Source organism: Lepisosteus platostomus, chromosome 15 (genome assembly GCF_059453375.1).
Source record: "Lepisosteus platostomus isolate fLepPlt1 chromosome 15, fLepPlt1.hap1, whole genome shotgun sequence".
In the NCBI taxonomy this organism is placed as follows: Eukaryota; Metazoa; Chordata; class Actinopteri; order Semionotiformes; family Lepisosteidae; genus Lepisosteus; species Lepisosteus platostomus.
Window position 1 is genome coordinate 26,649,790 of NC_142625.1, and position 15,312 is coordinate 26,665,101.

Genomic DNA, 15,312 nt, shown 5'->3' on the forward strand with positions numbered 1-15,312 from the left:
TCAGGATGGCACAGCCCCCACTGGCTCCACCCAGCTCCCCCTGTTCTTCCATGGGCACTCCAGGAAGCGAGCCCTGAGCAGGGCACCCCTCGCTGGTCAAGCTCCTTCAAGCCCGCACTTCTGGACACGGGTGCCCTCCTCTCTCTTGCGGAGCTGTCAAAACACGCCCACCTCCAGCTCAGCCCAACGAACGCCTTCACAAGCTGCATCAGCCACCACGCAGATGCACATCTCCATGACTGCATTCTTATGGGACAGATTTAGCACACTGGAAAAAAAACTCTTCCCACTCTGCGGGATACCACGACTGAGCAGCTTTATGGGCCATGCGGACTTGTGGATATCAAAGTGGTGCATTATTACCGATGACAACCTGGCCTTTCATTCATGACAACACATGTATTATTGTTGGGGAAGGTGAACACAGTGACTGTGCGCAGTGTGCAGAGCCTGGCCACATGCTCAATGGCAGCTCTGTTCAGTGAAACCCAAACCTTACCGCCTTTCTGAGAGCATTAAGAAATGAAGAGACCCGCCCAGGAAAACCCTTCTGAAGTGTTTTTTTTTTTAATCTCACACATAAAGGGGTAAAAAGTTCCAGGTATTGTTCCAGCTCTTTAAGGTCCATCGGTACTTTCAGATGTATGTTCAAATGCCTTGACAGAAAACGTGGGTAAATGGTTTTATGATTATAGTCAACCCTCTTCATCGAGGTGACATTTAAACAATCCAGCAAACGTGCTTGTCGGAGCTCCTCTCAGCATGTGGAGAGGTTTGTGGAGGAGGCGACCGGAGCAGCCTGGTCCTGTGACGCGAGAGCCTGGCGGTCAGTCGGTCAGCAGGTCTCTCCTTGGCGAACGGAGCTGAGCACTGTGCACAAACCTGCGCACCGGGCTCCCTCTCTGCGGCACAGCGGGGAGAGGGGGGCGGAGACTCAGTTTAGCTGGCAGCTCAGTGTGCGATGTCCTGTCACACAGCATGAGGAAGACAGAGTGAGCCTGCCCCACATTCATGTTGTACGTGATGTATGCAGACGCCCAGTGATATGTTTGTACTGTACATGCTGTGTTAATTGTATCTGCTTTGGCAACACTAACTCATCAGTCATGCCAATACAGCTCTCTGACTCTGAATGAGGCCAGTACAAGCCCCTCTGCTGTGTGGGCTCTCCCCCCAGGGCGGACCCACAGAGGCCTTCCCAGCAGTCACTCCTCACGATCCCCAGGGCTGGCTCAACGGTTTCCATTTCTCAACAGGGAAGGACACCTCCGGTGCCCCTCCTCGTTTTCTCTAGGTTTTCACCAAAGACAAAGACATGCCTGTTCTCAGTCAACAATGGCAGAGGTGAAACTCCGTAGAAATTAAAGTCCTCCCCTCTCCAGCTCGGTCAGGCTCAGAGGCCAGACCCTGGAAAAGGTTATGCACAGTTAAGCTGCTACTCCAGAATCATCCTACTTCACAGCCTTGATGGCAAATGTTCTTCACAAAACACAGCACAACTGTCTGCAATTTGTCCACGCCCAGAGCTGTCACCATCAGCTCTTCCACGTGATCGGCTATGTCAGGCTCTGTGAGCCGCACAAAAATCAAAGAAGAAGATATGGTGCTTTTGTGCCATTTTGCACACACACCCTCTCTCAGTCAGGTGTTCAGTGTGGCCGGGGTCTGCAACAGGCCTGCTGCGAAACTGGAAGTCTCGGTTTGGAAAGCCGCGCTGAATCAGGCGTCAGTGGCGCCAGCCTGTTGACAAGTCTCTTCCCAGCCTGCACTTCTCCCATCGATCCTCCCGCCTGGGCCTTCACGGCCACAGCCAGGACAATGACTGCCTTCCACCCCCCAGCTCCATCATATTGATCCAAGCATCCACAGCAACAAGGACAGAGACGCTCCCTCACAGAAGAGCCAATTGTTTCTTTCTGGATCCAACCTTCCGACGGCATGAGGCTTCTCAGAAAAAGATACGCGTCTGTTTTGTCACATGCTCAGACCACCTGAAAATTATTTTCCCACAACGACGAACTGTAAAGCTCTGCTTACATAATTACATTCGCCAACGCCATGCTCTGCAAATATTGACATTGTGTTCCAGCACTTTCTATTCACTGGCGCAATGCAAACACAGGGGAGCAGGAATCAAGACAATCTACAAAGATCCCAGGCTAAAAATAAACCTGTGCTCCGCACAGTTCTTGAACGAGCACACTGGAGCTCATTAAACACTGCACACATGACTCCAGCTGTTGACAATTCCAAACGCTCCCTGCCCCCGGCGAGACTGGGACGAGTGAAGAGGCCCTGTGTTCGCGCGGACGGAAAGCTGGCGGAAAGAAGGACTTTTTCCTGGCGCTCCCCGGCTCCCTTCTGAAGTGGTTTTAAGAGACGTAATGACAGACCCGCGCAGGAGGGAAGAGCTATCCCGCAGTCCGGAGCAAGCCCGGCGCTCAGATCCCGTCCCTCTGCAGGGGGGGACTGAGGCCTGCTCCAGCTCGCTCCCCTCTGTCCTCGGGGCGAGCAGGAAGCTGCGCACACGCGGGCAAGCGTCTGCGAGAGAGCGGGAGCACGGCTTGGCATCAAGCACAGAGGAGTCCACCCTGGAGCGACGCTGCAGGACGGAGGACCTCCTGCACACAAGCTCATTACCTCAACCACTGGAGCGCTCCCCCTGCGACTGCACGCCAGCCTGCACACGCCGCCCTCCGACAGCAGAGCGCTGGGCTGAGGCACGCAGGAGCCACGCGCAGCTGGGGGGCACCTTCTCACAAGGAAAGGAAACGATCTCTAAATGGGGCAGCAGGCTTGAGAGGAAATGACTGGGCTTCTAAGGGTTAATCATTTACTTCTTAAAAACCAGGGGCTGCTTGCACAAAACATCAACACCACCTGAGGACAAAGCACTGAAAGGAAAAACAAAGGGGAAACTTAGCTCCAGGGCTTTTGCAAGGAGCTGCAGGTCTTTCGTGAAGTGGACACAGCGCAGAGAAAAGAGAACCCGATGAGACAGAAAGCACCAGGGCACCTTTCGCGATGAGCGCAGTGTTGCGAACACGCACTGCGATCCGTCTCCATGGCAGCGCTGGGGCTGAAAGCCAGGACAGTCCTGGTCAATGGTGCCCACGCCCTTCAAGAGAACTTTTGTCCCCTTGTTCTTAATGGAAACACTGTAACATGACCATGCATTCAGCTTTTTATCAAGGCCCGTTTCCCAGGGCTCTGTGCGGCTCTGTTTGCCGAGGGCGCAGCGGTGTCTGACACGAGAGAGGCAGTCAGCAGGGGGCTGGGCGGGGCCGCTGGGACAGTCCTACCTTTCTTGACTTTCTTCTGCAGCTTGATTGTGTCCGAAGACTTCTTTTTGATGTCCGCACGAGCCTTCTTATATTCTAGGGAAGAGCCAAGGAGAACAAGCGTCAGAAGATGAAACAAGGCTCGGACACTGTTCGCTGTACAAAACGAGAGAGCAAGAAGCGGCGCAGCTCTGTAGCTGTGCTCACAGCCGGGAGGAGGTGCGTGGGGCTGTCACACCTCCGCAAACACAACGCAGACAGACCTCCTTTCTCCTGTATGGCGCCTTTCAAAGTCCCCTGGGAAACAAGAAAAGGGTCCTTTGCAGCTGCCAGTTATGGCATGAAATGAATTTGGTTTCTCCCATCCGAACTGGGCACGAGGTCTGAGAGGAGCTGAAGGATGAAGGGACCTCAGTGTTTGAAACCTACAGTTCAGGGACACCCAGGGCTAGTCCAAACCCAGAGCCTACAAACAATAGACTGCTCTGCCCCAGCGCCCTACAGGCGGGGGTTGAGTGCCACAAGGTCTGTCCACAGCCTCAGACACTCTCTCTTTCTGCACCTGGGGAGGGAGACACGAGCTGGAAACGGTTACCTTTCGCGTGGTCCTTATCCAGCTGACTGGCCACCTTCTTCCACTCCTCGATCTTCAGCTCCAGGGGGTTTATCAGACTCTCCGTCAGGGCTCTGCAACAACAGCGCAGCCTCAGTGAGGGACACAGGGACTGATGCATCAGCCAGCGCAGGACTTTGTCATTTCACTTGGTGAACAATCATGTCGAAATACACACCTTTTCACCATAAACATCAGAAATAAGATCTTTAACACTGCCAGAAGTCAGTGCAATAGTATAATTTTATTCTTTTCAATATTTTGGGCTATTTCACATTTTTTGGAAGCTAAAGAAAATCGTGAATTTTATGAAGACTGGACCTGAAATGTACATTTTTTTATTGGTGTTCAATCACTCTCCATTGTTTTTATTCAAGGTAGACGACACATTAGAAAAGACCTTGGAAGAAAAATGTACATCCTAGGTGTGCAAATTGAGATATTTTGTTCTGGATATTTCTTTCTAATATGTATACAGGGTAAGACATATAAAACATCTGAAGATTCAGACGGGCTGTACAAGAGGCCTGTGCTGTGTATAGTTTCCAGGATAATTAAAGATTATTAAAGAGTACACTGTCCCAGGACAGTGACCTTGAGTTTCATGTAGGGGCCAGGTTTATTTCAGCCTCTGGGCCACCCCTTAACGGTGGAGGGCCAAAAACTGATGACAAAGGCGACAGGGCTCAAGGAGATCAAGACCTTTCATTATTTATTTAAAAAGTTCAGAGCACGGCGAGTGGCTACAATAAAATAAACTGTCCAGAACTCTATCAAGCTGTTAATTCATTCTAATGACCCCTAAACAGGCTGCAGATTTAACACACGCAGCACGACTACAGATTTACGGGGCTCAAGAGTCGCCCCCCCACTGCGCCAGACCCAGCTGTGCCCCGGACTGTCGACTTCGCACAGGGACGCACAACATGCTGCCCCTACGCCCCGACACGGGGCAGGCAGGGACCCCGGCGCTAATCCAGGCACGTCCCGAGCGTGGGGTCGCTGGCCAGCTGGAACATGGGGTGAGTGGTGGGGCGCTTGTGTCCCAGCCCTGGCTCGGACAGGGATTGGGGTGCACGGGAGGGTACCCCCCTCTTAAGGCACAGCCATCCACAGGGAACAACTGGCTGCCGATACACTCTACAGCAACACTCGAGCTATTCAGAAAGAATAAAAAGTGGGTGAACAAAGGGCCAGCTCTGAGCCGGGTCTCTGCGTGGAGGAGCGATGCAGAAAGATGAGCAGTACAGTGCACGCCTGACATCTTCCCATCAGCTCCAATTACTGCATCTGTTCAGAATCTGCTGAACACGCCCCCTTCCCACCCAGCAGGAACGCTAATGGATCGGGAGCCCCTTTGTGTAACCTGAGGAGGGGGGGGGGGATCGGATTGCAGCCCAGCGATCCTCGCCTTACACTGGGAGCTCCCGCAGGCCCAGGAATTCTGCACACGGAGACACGCCCCGGAGAGCATCGCCCCCCTCCCCCCACGAGTGAGCTCATCTCCAGTGCTTCATCGCAGGTTCTTTCATCTCCCGAGCGCCTCTGCTCCCCACGAAATGGGCTGAGCAACTCTGCCATCCCAGAGAGAGGAGCACAGGCCTGGACTGGCAGCCTGAACCCTGAAACGCCTCCCCGGCAGGTCGCACTGGGGCAGGAGGCACACGGGGATCGGCCCTGGAGGGCTGCAGTTAAACTGTCCCAGTTAAGACAGTGTTACTGCACCCTGCAGTCAGGGGCCGAGCTGAACCGACACCCCCGTCCCGCTACACGAACTCCCTCAGGACGAGGTGCTGGAACTCACGTCGTGAAGAGCTTGAGTTTGGATTCGATGCTCCGGTGCCTCATGCACATCCTCGTCAGAGCCGAGCCGATCTCTTTGGTTGCCCCTGAAACAAAAAAAAAAGAGCAAAACACATCCGTTCATTTCCCAGCCTCTCCCAGAGCCTGCCACTGCTCCAGCGGGCCTGGAAGACGCAGGTGTCACCAGCAGGCCCCCTTCTCGGGTCGCGTCCCTCCAGATGCACGGATATGTGAGAAACAGTGTAAAAGGACGAAGGAGCTGGGTCATCAGTGTGCAAGACAGATGCATAAGACACCTGTCTTCACTTTAAAAATAAAGTAAACTCTAACAATCAGCTGGTCACATTAAGCAGGTGAACAGCTGTGGGAATAAAGGCGCGATGCACTCGAAGGACAAAGGTGTTAAACTAGAAGACAAAGTGCGGGCTGGGTTGAAAAACTCGGACGACTCGTGGGTCCCCCGCCAGGCGAGGTCTCGGCGGCCGCACGGAGGGGCGCGGGGCGAGGGGCGAGGGGCGCGTGCCCAGAGCCGCCCCCGGACTCCTGTGCAACGCAGCAGCAGCTGCGGCATCGGGGAAACAAAATCATCTCCTAAGAAAAAAAAGAGAGCAAACATCTGCTGCTTCTTTTTTTTAGGCAAGGCCAGGCAGAGAGAGATAACAGATGCAAATACCGACGGCCATAAATACAGGCGCCTGCCTGCAAGCACACAGGCCAGACAGGGAGAAATCCCTCTCTGAGCAAGCACGGCTCATTCAGGAGACGGCATCTGCTTCCAAACGTCCAGCAAACACAGAGGCTCTGATCTCTAAGCCTTTAGGAGCTCAATGACCCCGCAGGCTTGCCCGTATCCTGTGCTGACGAAGCACAGCGACTACAGTTGCACTTTGTGCTGTGTGCAATCCACCACCTCTCCTGCAACGCTCCAGTCTCCACCAGTGGACCAGGACTGTCGCTGACAGCACTGTGTATTCAGCCTGATCTGCACAGCAGGGAAGCACTGAGGAGCGCTGGGCTCACACAGCAACATGACTTCAAGAGCCAACCGCCCTGACATACACCCACAGTTTATATTTACTATCAGGTTGGTCCAGTACTCAAAAATCCAGCTCCTATTTGCACACTGCAGCCGCCCCCGGGGGCATGTTTAGCAATGAGTACAGAGTGAAAGCAAACCAGATCAGGGTGGCTGAGTCGCAGGTCAAAGGCTAGCTTGGACTGAAGGCAGGAATTCCCTCACACACTCACACACTGGGCCGGACAGTCTGTAACAGAGTAACGAACAGAACAGCCAGCCAGCCACACAGAGGGGCTCCCCGAGTGTGCTCTGGGGCCCACATGTGGGGACATCTCGGGCTCTGGGGACGCTCCGCTCTTCTGCGGGACGACTGTGCTGCCTCCTCCAGAACTGTGGGCATCCCACCCCTGCACCCTGCCTCCACTTCGCACCCACAGCCGGGCGGAGAGCCACTTCATTCCAGCTTATAATAATAATAATAATAATAATAATAATAATAATAATAATTGTTTACACTGACATAGCGCTTTTCTGGACACTCCACTCAAATCGCTTTACAGGTAATAGGGATCCCCTCCACCACCACCAGTGTGCAGCCCCACCTGGATGATGCGACGGCAGCCATAGTGCGCCAGAACTCATTTTTAATGACAACATTAGTCAGGACCTCAGTTTTACGATTCACCCGAAGGACGGCACCTGTTTACAGTATAGTGTCCCTGTCACTATACTGGGGCATTAGGACCCACATGGACTGCAGGGTGAGCGCCCCCTGCTGATCCCACTAACACCTCTTCAGAGCTTAGTGGGAGCTAACTTAGCTTGGGAGCAAACTTATTTGAACCCATAGGGGGAGAAGATGAGAAACTCCGGGTGTGACAGACCTCCCTTCCAGTGGGCTAAAGGGACTATATTTAAGAGAAGACTGCTGCCACTTGGGAGAAACCTTTTATTTCAAATTAGTTCTGTAATCAGCGGTTGGGCACTGGGGCCCCTGAGACACCGATTCACCCTCAGGATTAAAGCCCACATTCCAGCAATCAGGTGTCATGTGATTGCTCTGACAGAGCACTGGGGAAGTCATCCGCCAACCGTGTGAAAACAGCCTGGAGCAACAGTGACCCCTGACCCCTGACCCCTGACCCCTGACAAGGGCTGTAGAATCCCTGCATCTGCTTGCACAGTTTTCACCAAATTTTCTCCCAGGCCAAAGATGTTGGCCTCACTGGCAAGAGAGGAGGACATGAATTAAGGAAACAGACCTCAAGTTTATAAATGCACCAACCTATGCACACACAAATCTATATAGGCCCACCTTTCACAAACATGCATCTGTATATACAGTGTGGATCCTTTGCATACACATGTCAACAGTCGTCCAGAAGGAAGGTGCCTGAGCTCTGAAACGTCTGGAGGCTCTGCCGTCTGAGCACATGAGAGCAGACGTCTTCCTGCAGCACCTAACAGCCAGTTGCCCCTCCTCCCCAACGTCAGAGCTCAGCGGGGGAGGCTGACGGAGCAGCAGCAGGTCTCTGCTTGTCCCACAGGGGAGACTCTGCCCAACAGCAACAGAGAGGAGCCGCCTGAACCTGAACTGGCCAAAGGTCACTCCTTGCCGAGACCAGACAAATGCCACCTTAGGACAGTGCAGAGGAGAAAAAAAACATCACTTTCTTCTGAGCACGACTACCTAGGATGACCGCTCTGTTATAGGTTAATCGGACAAATAATGTAAAAGGCCCCTAAACTGATTTACTGTTACCCCGCTAAACTTCACTTGGAGTGGAACGCGCTACCACATCCAACAGCTGAAGTAAACAGGCTGTAACCAGGACACCTCTTTCAAAACAGCCATTGGAAAGACCCCTCCCAGCTGGCCCCAGGCGCTATACAACACGCAGCTGCCATTCCTGCAGGGCCTGGCTGCGGCATTCTCGCACATGCCAATCCCTTCTTCAGGCGAAGAGCAGGAAACACAACGGATTTATCCTCCCTCCGAGCAAGAGGGTGGGACAACAGCTTTTGTGGGGAAGTCATAAAAGGTGAACTGGTCGTTCGAGGCCTCAGAGACAGATTTCAGCTGAGGAAAACCTAGCATGATGGTTTTTCTTGACACTTCTCGATAGCAGCTGTGCTCTGCCTGTGCTGAGCACCATTTGTCCGGTCTAAACATGCAGAGCAACAGGTCCAAACTGACAAAGTGACTGATGGGTAATGCGAGATGCCCTATCAACAGACAGGCAAGCCTCTGGGGAGACCACCAGTCTCACACATGCTTCTAAAAAATGATTTTATAGCACAACACAGGCCAGAGAGGGGCCACGTTCTCCACGCCACACGGTTAGAGTAGAGCAGAAGCAGGGTCAGGACGGGATCAGTCCAACGCTCTCTGCCTCTCTCCCAGCTGCTCGCCTCTGTCCAGGCAGCAGCCACCAGGGGAACAACCCGCACTCAAGGTGATCGCTGGCAGCACGGCTGGGGAGCGAGCTCTTCCCGTTGCCAGTGAGGTCATTTCCTTTTCGCTGCGTTCCCAGGCTTGTCCCAGAAGCATTTCCGTCCACACGTCCGCTCATTAATAGTTTCAGAACGAGCCTGCAGGCCCCCCTGCCTCCCCTGTCCCTGAACTACAGCCTTTAAAGGAGGAGCCGGGAGAATCCGGAGCGCTGTGATCCGTTCCGCACTTGGCACAGACAGCAGCACCTCTGGGGTTCCCTCGCTTGGCCGTCCTGCTACAGCTCTTCCCTGCAAACCCTCCAAAGCGAGAGGTCAAACATCTTCTTCACAGCCTCCCTAAACACGAGCCGGCTGGTTTTGAATCGAGCTCTAGCGGCCGTGCTGCACGAGGAGTTCTGGTCCAGCCCGGACCGGACCGGACCCCCCCACGGAAAGGGGAGACTCTGGCAGCGGTGCCCCCAGGCGGAAGGGAAGGGGAGGACCGCTCTGGGGCTGTCCAGCTCCGGGCACACACACACACCTCCCCGCAGGGTCAGGGGGCGAGACAGCTGGACTCCAGCACAGGGGACACCCCTGCGGATCTCCGGCTGCTAGTCAGGGACCTACTGGTCCCAACAGCTAGAACCCACTGAGGCGTTGGGAGATGAGTGTTTCCTGTTCCAGATATTTTCCTGGATAAATTTAGATCCTGAAACTCCTGGGTGGGGGGATGGGGGACGGCAGGAGAAAGTGTACATTAGTTTCACCCCCCATTTCAAACACTTCGGGGCGAATGACCCCACTGGGCCCATGTGCCCGCGCAGCGGACATGTGGCCCACTCCGCTCCGAGAAGCTGGGCAAGGAACGGCGAGGATCCATCCCCGCTCCGCTCATCCCATTATCTCGGGATCCCGTCGGCACTCCGGAGACATCAGGGGATTCCCGTGAGCAGCACTGACGACCCACATGGCTCTAGACCATCCGTCAACAAGTCATCAGCCGCCTGAGCGAGGCTGCCTGTCTCGAGGCACAAGGCTCGTGTTTTAGGAAAAAACTCAATTTCCACAGATTCCATGATCTCAGTTTCCTACCTCACTGGAATCAGCCGTAAAGCAGCCCCCCCATCCTGCTGGACACAGGAACGAGAAGGAGTTACAGGGGGAGAGTGGGCTTACACATAGGAGCTGGAAAGTTAATTGCAGCTCGTTTAATTAACAAGACATTCCACCGGCGCAACAGAATAACGCACCTAACAGGTCAGGCCGCCGAGTCTGGAAGGGGAAAGAAAGGAAGAAAACATCCTGAATGAAGACGGACAGCCGCCCAGACAGCGCTGGCTCCGGTCCTGCCAGGTGTCTGCCTCGCTCTCTCGCGGGGCAGAACCCTGGGCAGTAAACTCTGGGGGCTGTCCGGCCCTGGAAACTCCCCAGCCTCGACCGCAAAGCACGCTCCGCCGCCGTCTTTTACACAAACAAGGACAAGACCCTTTACAGAAGGACGCTTCAAGACGGAGGTCTCATTGCCAAGAACAACAACAACACAGAGGGGAGCTTATTCAGTCTGCCCAGACAGAGAGGGTTCTCCAGCTCTGTGGGCGTGCGATGCATTTCATAAGAAGAGACTCTTGGTACTTCGCTACCCCGGGACACACTTTCCTCGCAGGAGCCCAGTTATAATGCAGCCATTGACAGGAACAGGCGCGAGGAGGAAGGGGGGCGACTCTCCTCCCGAGAACAGTTTCTCCTGCTGTTACTGCGGCTCTCCTGGGCCAGGGAGTGAGCCAGTGATCTCCCCCGACAGAAGAGACGGACTCGGTGCTGTGAGGAGGTTTTCATGCTTCATGCTTTTCAGGGGAACTCGGGTTTTATTCCTGTTGGTTCACAGAAAAGAGAGCTTTTTACTGGCTTTGAGGAAACACTGCCCTGTGTGGGACACACACCGCAGGTCTAGTCTGTGCTGCTCTTGAGAGGAAGCCTCCTCCATAGCCTACATCAGCTGATAACTCCAGGGACAACACAATTAGTCATTGATTAGCTCCAAGACTGCCCTTGGCATTGACTGCAGACAGCATCATTTTATAATCAAGGCCTCTAAAGGCAGATGAAATCTGGGTCAGACTGATAACACGTGCAGGGTGTTGTGCAGTGCAGCGCAGTTTGCGCTCACTGTGAACCGCAAGAGAGAAGGCAGGCTTGTTGCTTCTCCCCCGAGAGGATTCTCTGACCTGGTTTACATCTGAACAGCCAAATCGATTGGCTCTAGTTCAGGTCCCACATCAGCCACGCAAATCAACACCCTTCTATGGTGACAGTGACACCTGCGTCAAGCATGGGGGCTCAAGCAGGAGGGGGGGCAGTCTGCCCTGGCTACACTCATCACACCCTGCAGCCCCCCCAACACCTCCATTCCCCCTCTAGTGCCAGCCAGCCACGGTCCATCCAGACTAGGCCAGACACCAGCCAAGAGCACCCACAGAACCTTCCAAGAACCAAGTCACTGAGCTGACCCTTGACTGCTAAATTAGCCCTGGAGGATCAGGTCAATAATTAAGGGAGCAAACAGATCAAAGGTCTGCAGTGCAGTGCAATACAATTGCCAAAGCCGACTGCCCCTCCACACCAACACAGCAGGAAACCGGGACGGGAGAAAGATTCCATACAAGAGGAGGCTTGTCAGCGCATTGAGCTTATTTGGCTGCTAGTAGCTGACTGATTAGCGGTTCTCTGCCGGTGGTGCACGGTCCCAGGGAACTTGCACAACATGGAGTGAGAGAACAGCAAGGATGAGCCGTTTCAGGCCTCCATGTGTTCTATACAACAACATCCAAATGCAGGCATTCAATTGTTCTGAGGAAAAACAGATACAGAAGAGGCACGTCAGGGTAAACCCTGCGATCAGTTTTGTTTCCGTGCCAGTACCGCCTGGCACGTGGTAACGTGACGTTTCCGTGCCTGTAGGCGTGCTGCAGTCACAGGTGTCGCCGCATCGCACACTGATGACAGATCTTGCTGCACAAGTTCTCTAGGGCTCTGCTGCTGCAGACACACCCCCTCCTGCTACTGGCCAGCCCTGTCCCAGCCTCGCAACCCACAGCCAGGCCCATTTACCACCTTATCTGCTCCCTCCCGGGTTCAGCCATCAGACCTTGAACTCCGATAGCAGATTATTGAAAGATAAATCATCTCGCAAAGTGGCCTTGCAGAGGTTTCTAACCGAATTTTAAAAAGGCAGCCGTGTCTCTGTCAGGCTCCAGCGCCAAAGCAGAGCTCGCCTGAGGGCTGGCACCGTGTACTGGGCCGAGAGAGACCAGCCCACAGCAAAGCCAGCGTAATCCTCCAGTACCGGCACACCTGGGCTTCCTGACCAGCACAAAAATAAATGATTGAATTAAAAACAAGTCAACATGATCAGCCAGCTGATGTGACCCAGGGGGGGGCAGAGCTGTCCATGTATACAGCTGGACTTTTTTACTGGAGCAATCTCTTGCTTCACCCACAAATGAATTTAAAAAAACAGCCCTACACCCACGCACCCCACATTGCACAGAAGAAATACTACCGCCTGCCTAGCCCTGACGCTCTCCGAGCCCATGGAGAGATGAAGACATGTTCCCATGGAGACAGGACGGCCAGGTGCAGCAGCGGTGTGCCACGTCCTGCCCATGCACACTCGGACACTGCCCCTGGGTGGGCAGCCCAGGGAGAAGGGCGCCCACCGCAGAGAGACCCCCGCCTCCCAGCCGCGCACCGCGAAAAGGGATACCCATGCCAGGCAGGGCAGTGTGCTGACATTTCAAGAGACCAGCTGAGTGGGAGCGTGGCGCGTGTGGACTTTAGACCAGGGAGCTGCGCGCGTGTGTGTGCTTTTAACTCGCAATCGGCTGAACCTGGCTGCCCGCCGAGATCAAACCGAACTTCAGAAGACTGCGCGGCCTTTACTGGAGCCTGCCGTTTCGTGTCCACGCCCTTTCACTGACAAACTCCCAAACAAAGGAGCCTAAAGGACCGGGGAGTATTTCGGTATTTACACAGAGATTTCAGACAACCGACGCGAGGAAGCCGACGTGCACTGCCCCGGTTCAGGCACAGGGTTAACGCCTGGCTGTGAATAGCCAGCAGCCATATCACCCTGCAACTCACAACTGGCAACCCACTGAAGCTAAGCAGGTGTGAGCCTGGTCAGTACCTGGATGGGAGACCTCCTGGGAAAAACTAAGGTTGCTGCTGGAAGAGGTGTTAGTGGGGCCAGCAGGGGGCGCTCACCCTGTGGTCCATGTGGGTCCTAATGCCCCAGTATAGTGATGGGGACACTATACTGTAAACAGGCGCCGTCCTTCGGATGAGACGTAAAACCGAGGTCCTGACTCTCTGTGGTCATTAAAAATCCCAGGGCGCTTCTCGAAAAGAGTAGGGGTGTAACCCCGGTGTCCTGGCCAAATTTCCAATTGGCCCTTACCAATCATGGCCTCCTAATAATCCCCCTCTATGAATTGGCTACATCACTCTGCTCTCCTCCCCACTGATAGCTGATGTGTGGTGAGCGTTCTGGCGCACTATGGCTGCCGTCGCATCATCCAGGTGGATGCTACACATTGGTGGTGGTGGAGGGGAGTCCCCATTACCTGTAAAGCGCTTTGAGTGGAGTGTCCAGAAAAGCGCTATATAAGTGTAAGCAATTATTAATTATTATTATAAGAGCCCACAGGTGTGTAACCCACTTGGCTGTTGATGCCGTGGAGGTGTTAGACTGCCACCTAGGAGACCGGGGGGGTAAGAGAGACCCTGCTGCGCTCCCCTGCTCCTCCAGGCCCAGGTCCGCCATGCAACACGCAGAGCCCAGCCGCCGGGGGTGTCCGGCTCCCTGCACGCCGCCGGACTCGATCAGGCCAGCCTCCAGACAGAGCTGCAGAGGTGCGGCATGCATCCAGCAGGGCAGCGTCCTGGGGAACGCGTCACGGCACCGCTCACCGAACCCCGGCTGGGCCCCCCCACTGACACGTCACGGCCCCCGTCCCCCAAACGGGCATCTCCACCGGTGTCCCCCCGCAGACCTGCTCCCGGCACCCAGCTGACCAGCGCCGCACCGAGAGAAACCGGGGAAACCCGCCTCGTCCGCTGGCCAAGGAGCAGGTGCTGGCAGGCTCCTTCCGCCCCGCCACAAAACTGCCCCTTCTCCTTCACAAGCCCAGAAATAACTTCCAACGCCCACCGCCCGAGCCGCGACAAAGGGAGCCAGTGTTCGAGAGCACGAGAGCAGCTGCCCAGGGCCTGCAGGGACCGCAGACGCTCAGCGCTCCCCCTCAGGTCAAACTCATCGATCGGGCTCAGCGCTGTTAAATCATGAAATCCTTATATACCGCAGATCTGTAACTGCATTCTTGCTCCATCCAGGCTGATATAACACTGTTCTGTTATCTTCTCTTCACACAGTTACCCATGCCCATGATGCACCGCTATCTCGCTCGCTTTGCAATCACCATTTCCAACGATCTGCGTACCCCTGCCTGACTTCCGTTATCACACTGTCGACACACTGGTCTGGGAAGCCCTGGAGTGACCCTCCGCTCGGCGGTACAGACGCCACCTGCTCAAACTGCGGCACGGCCGAAAAACCTGGGAGATTCCACAAGGAAGCAAGAGACGACGGGCGCGGCTCCGCTCCGTGACGGAGGCCCAGTCAGGCAGACGAGACGGGACAGCTCAGCGCTCCCGTGCCGACAGCGTGGTGGTTACCACGCCGACATCTGGCCTGCTGACTGCGTGGAAAACACATGGCACTGGAGCCTGAACCATCTGTAGGAAAGTTCCTTGAGTAAGACGCACGCCCTGCAAACCGCATACCCTGTAACCATGACAACCACCGACGGCACTCTCTCTTTTACACATTCCTGAAGACGCAAGTCAGGGGGGGGTGGGTACGCAGCCATGACATCACAAGCCACAAACGCCATGGCAACAAACAGTCAGGCAAACAGCCCAGGCACCATAGCGACGCTGTCTCATCACAGCAGGTCCGACACGCCGAGAGACGGAAGAGACCGCACCGGCTCCGCGACCGACGCCGGCCTGCCAGCGAACCGCTCCGGGCTGCGCGGGGAAAGCAACGCAACGCAACGCAACAAACATTCAGCTGAGCTGCCGTTGTCAACGTGCTCCCCTCCACC

General features: G+C 54.9%; 1 protein-coding gene across 8 annotated transcripts in view; it reads right to left on the reverse strand.

Moving 5' to 3' along the window:
* The window catches only part of mtss1 (MTSS I-BAR domain containing 1), a 49,347-nt gene that overhangs the window by 16,309 nt on the left and 17,726 nt on the right, over positions 1-15,312 (reverse strand). For 7 of the 8 annotated variants that reach the window (XM_088607918.1, XM_088607919.1, XM_088607920.1 and 4 more), the window contains exons 4-6: positions 5,699-5,783; positions 3,877-3,968; positions 3,303-3,377 (exon numbers count right to left, since the gene is read on the reverse strand). In XM_088607918.1, the coding sequence (XP_088464044.1) occupies positions 3,303-3,377; positions 3,877-3,968; positions 5,699-5,783 (252 nt within the window). Of the gene's footprint in view, positions 1-3,302; positions 3,378-3,876; positions 3,969-5,698; positions 5,784-8,030; positions 13,268-15,312 lie in introns of those variants that run through there. The other variant, XM_088607924.1, reaches the window with a different exon arrangement.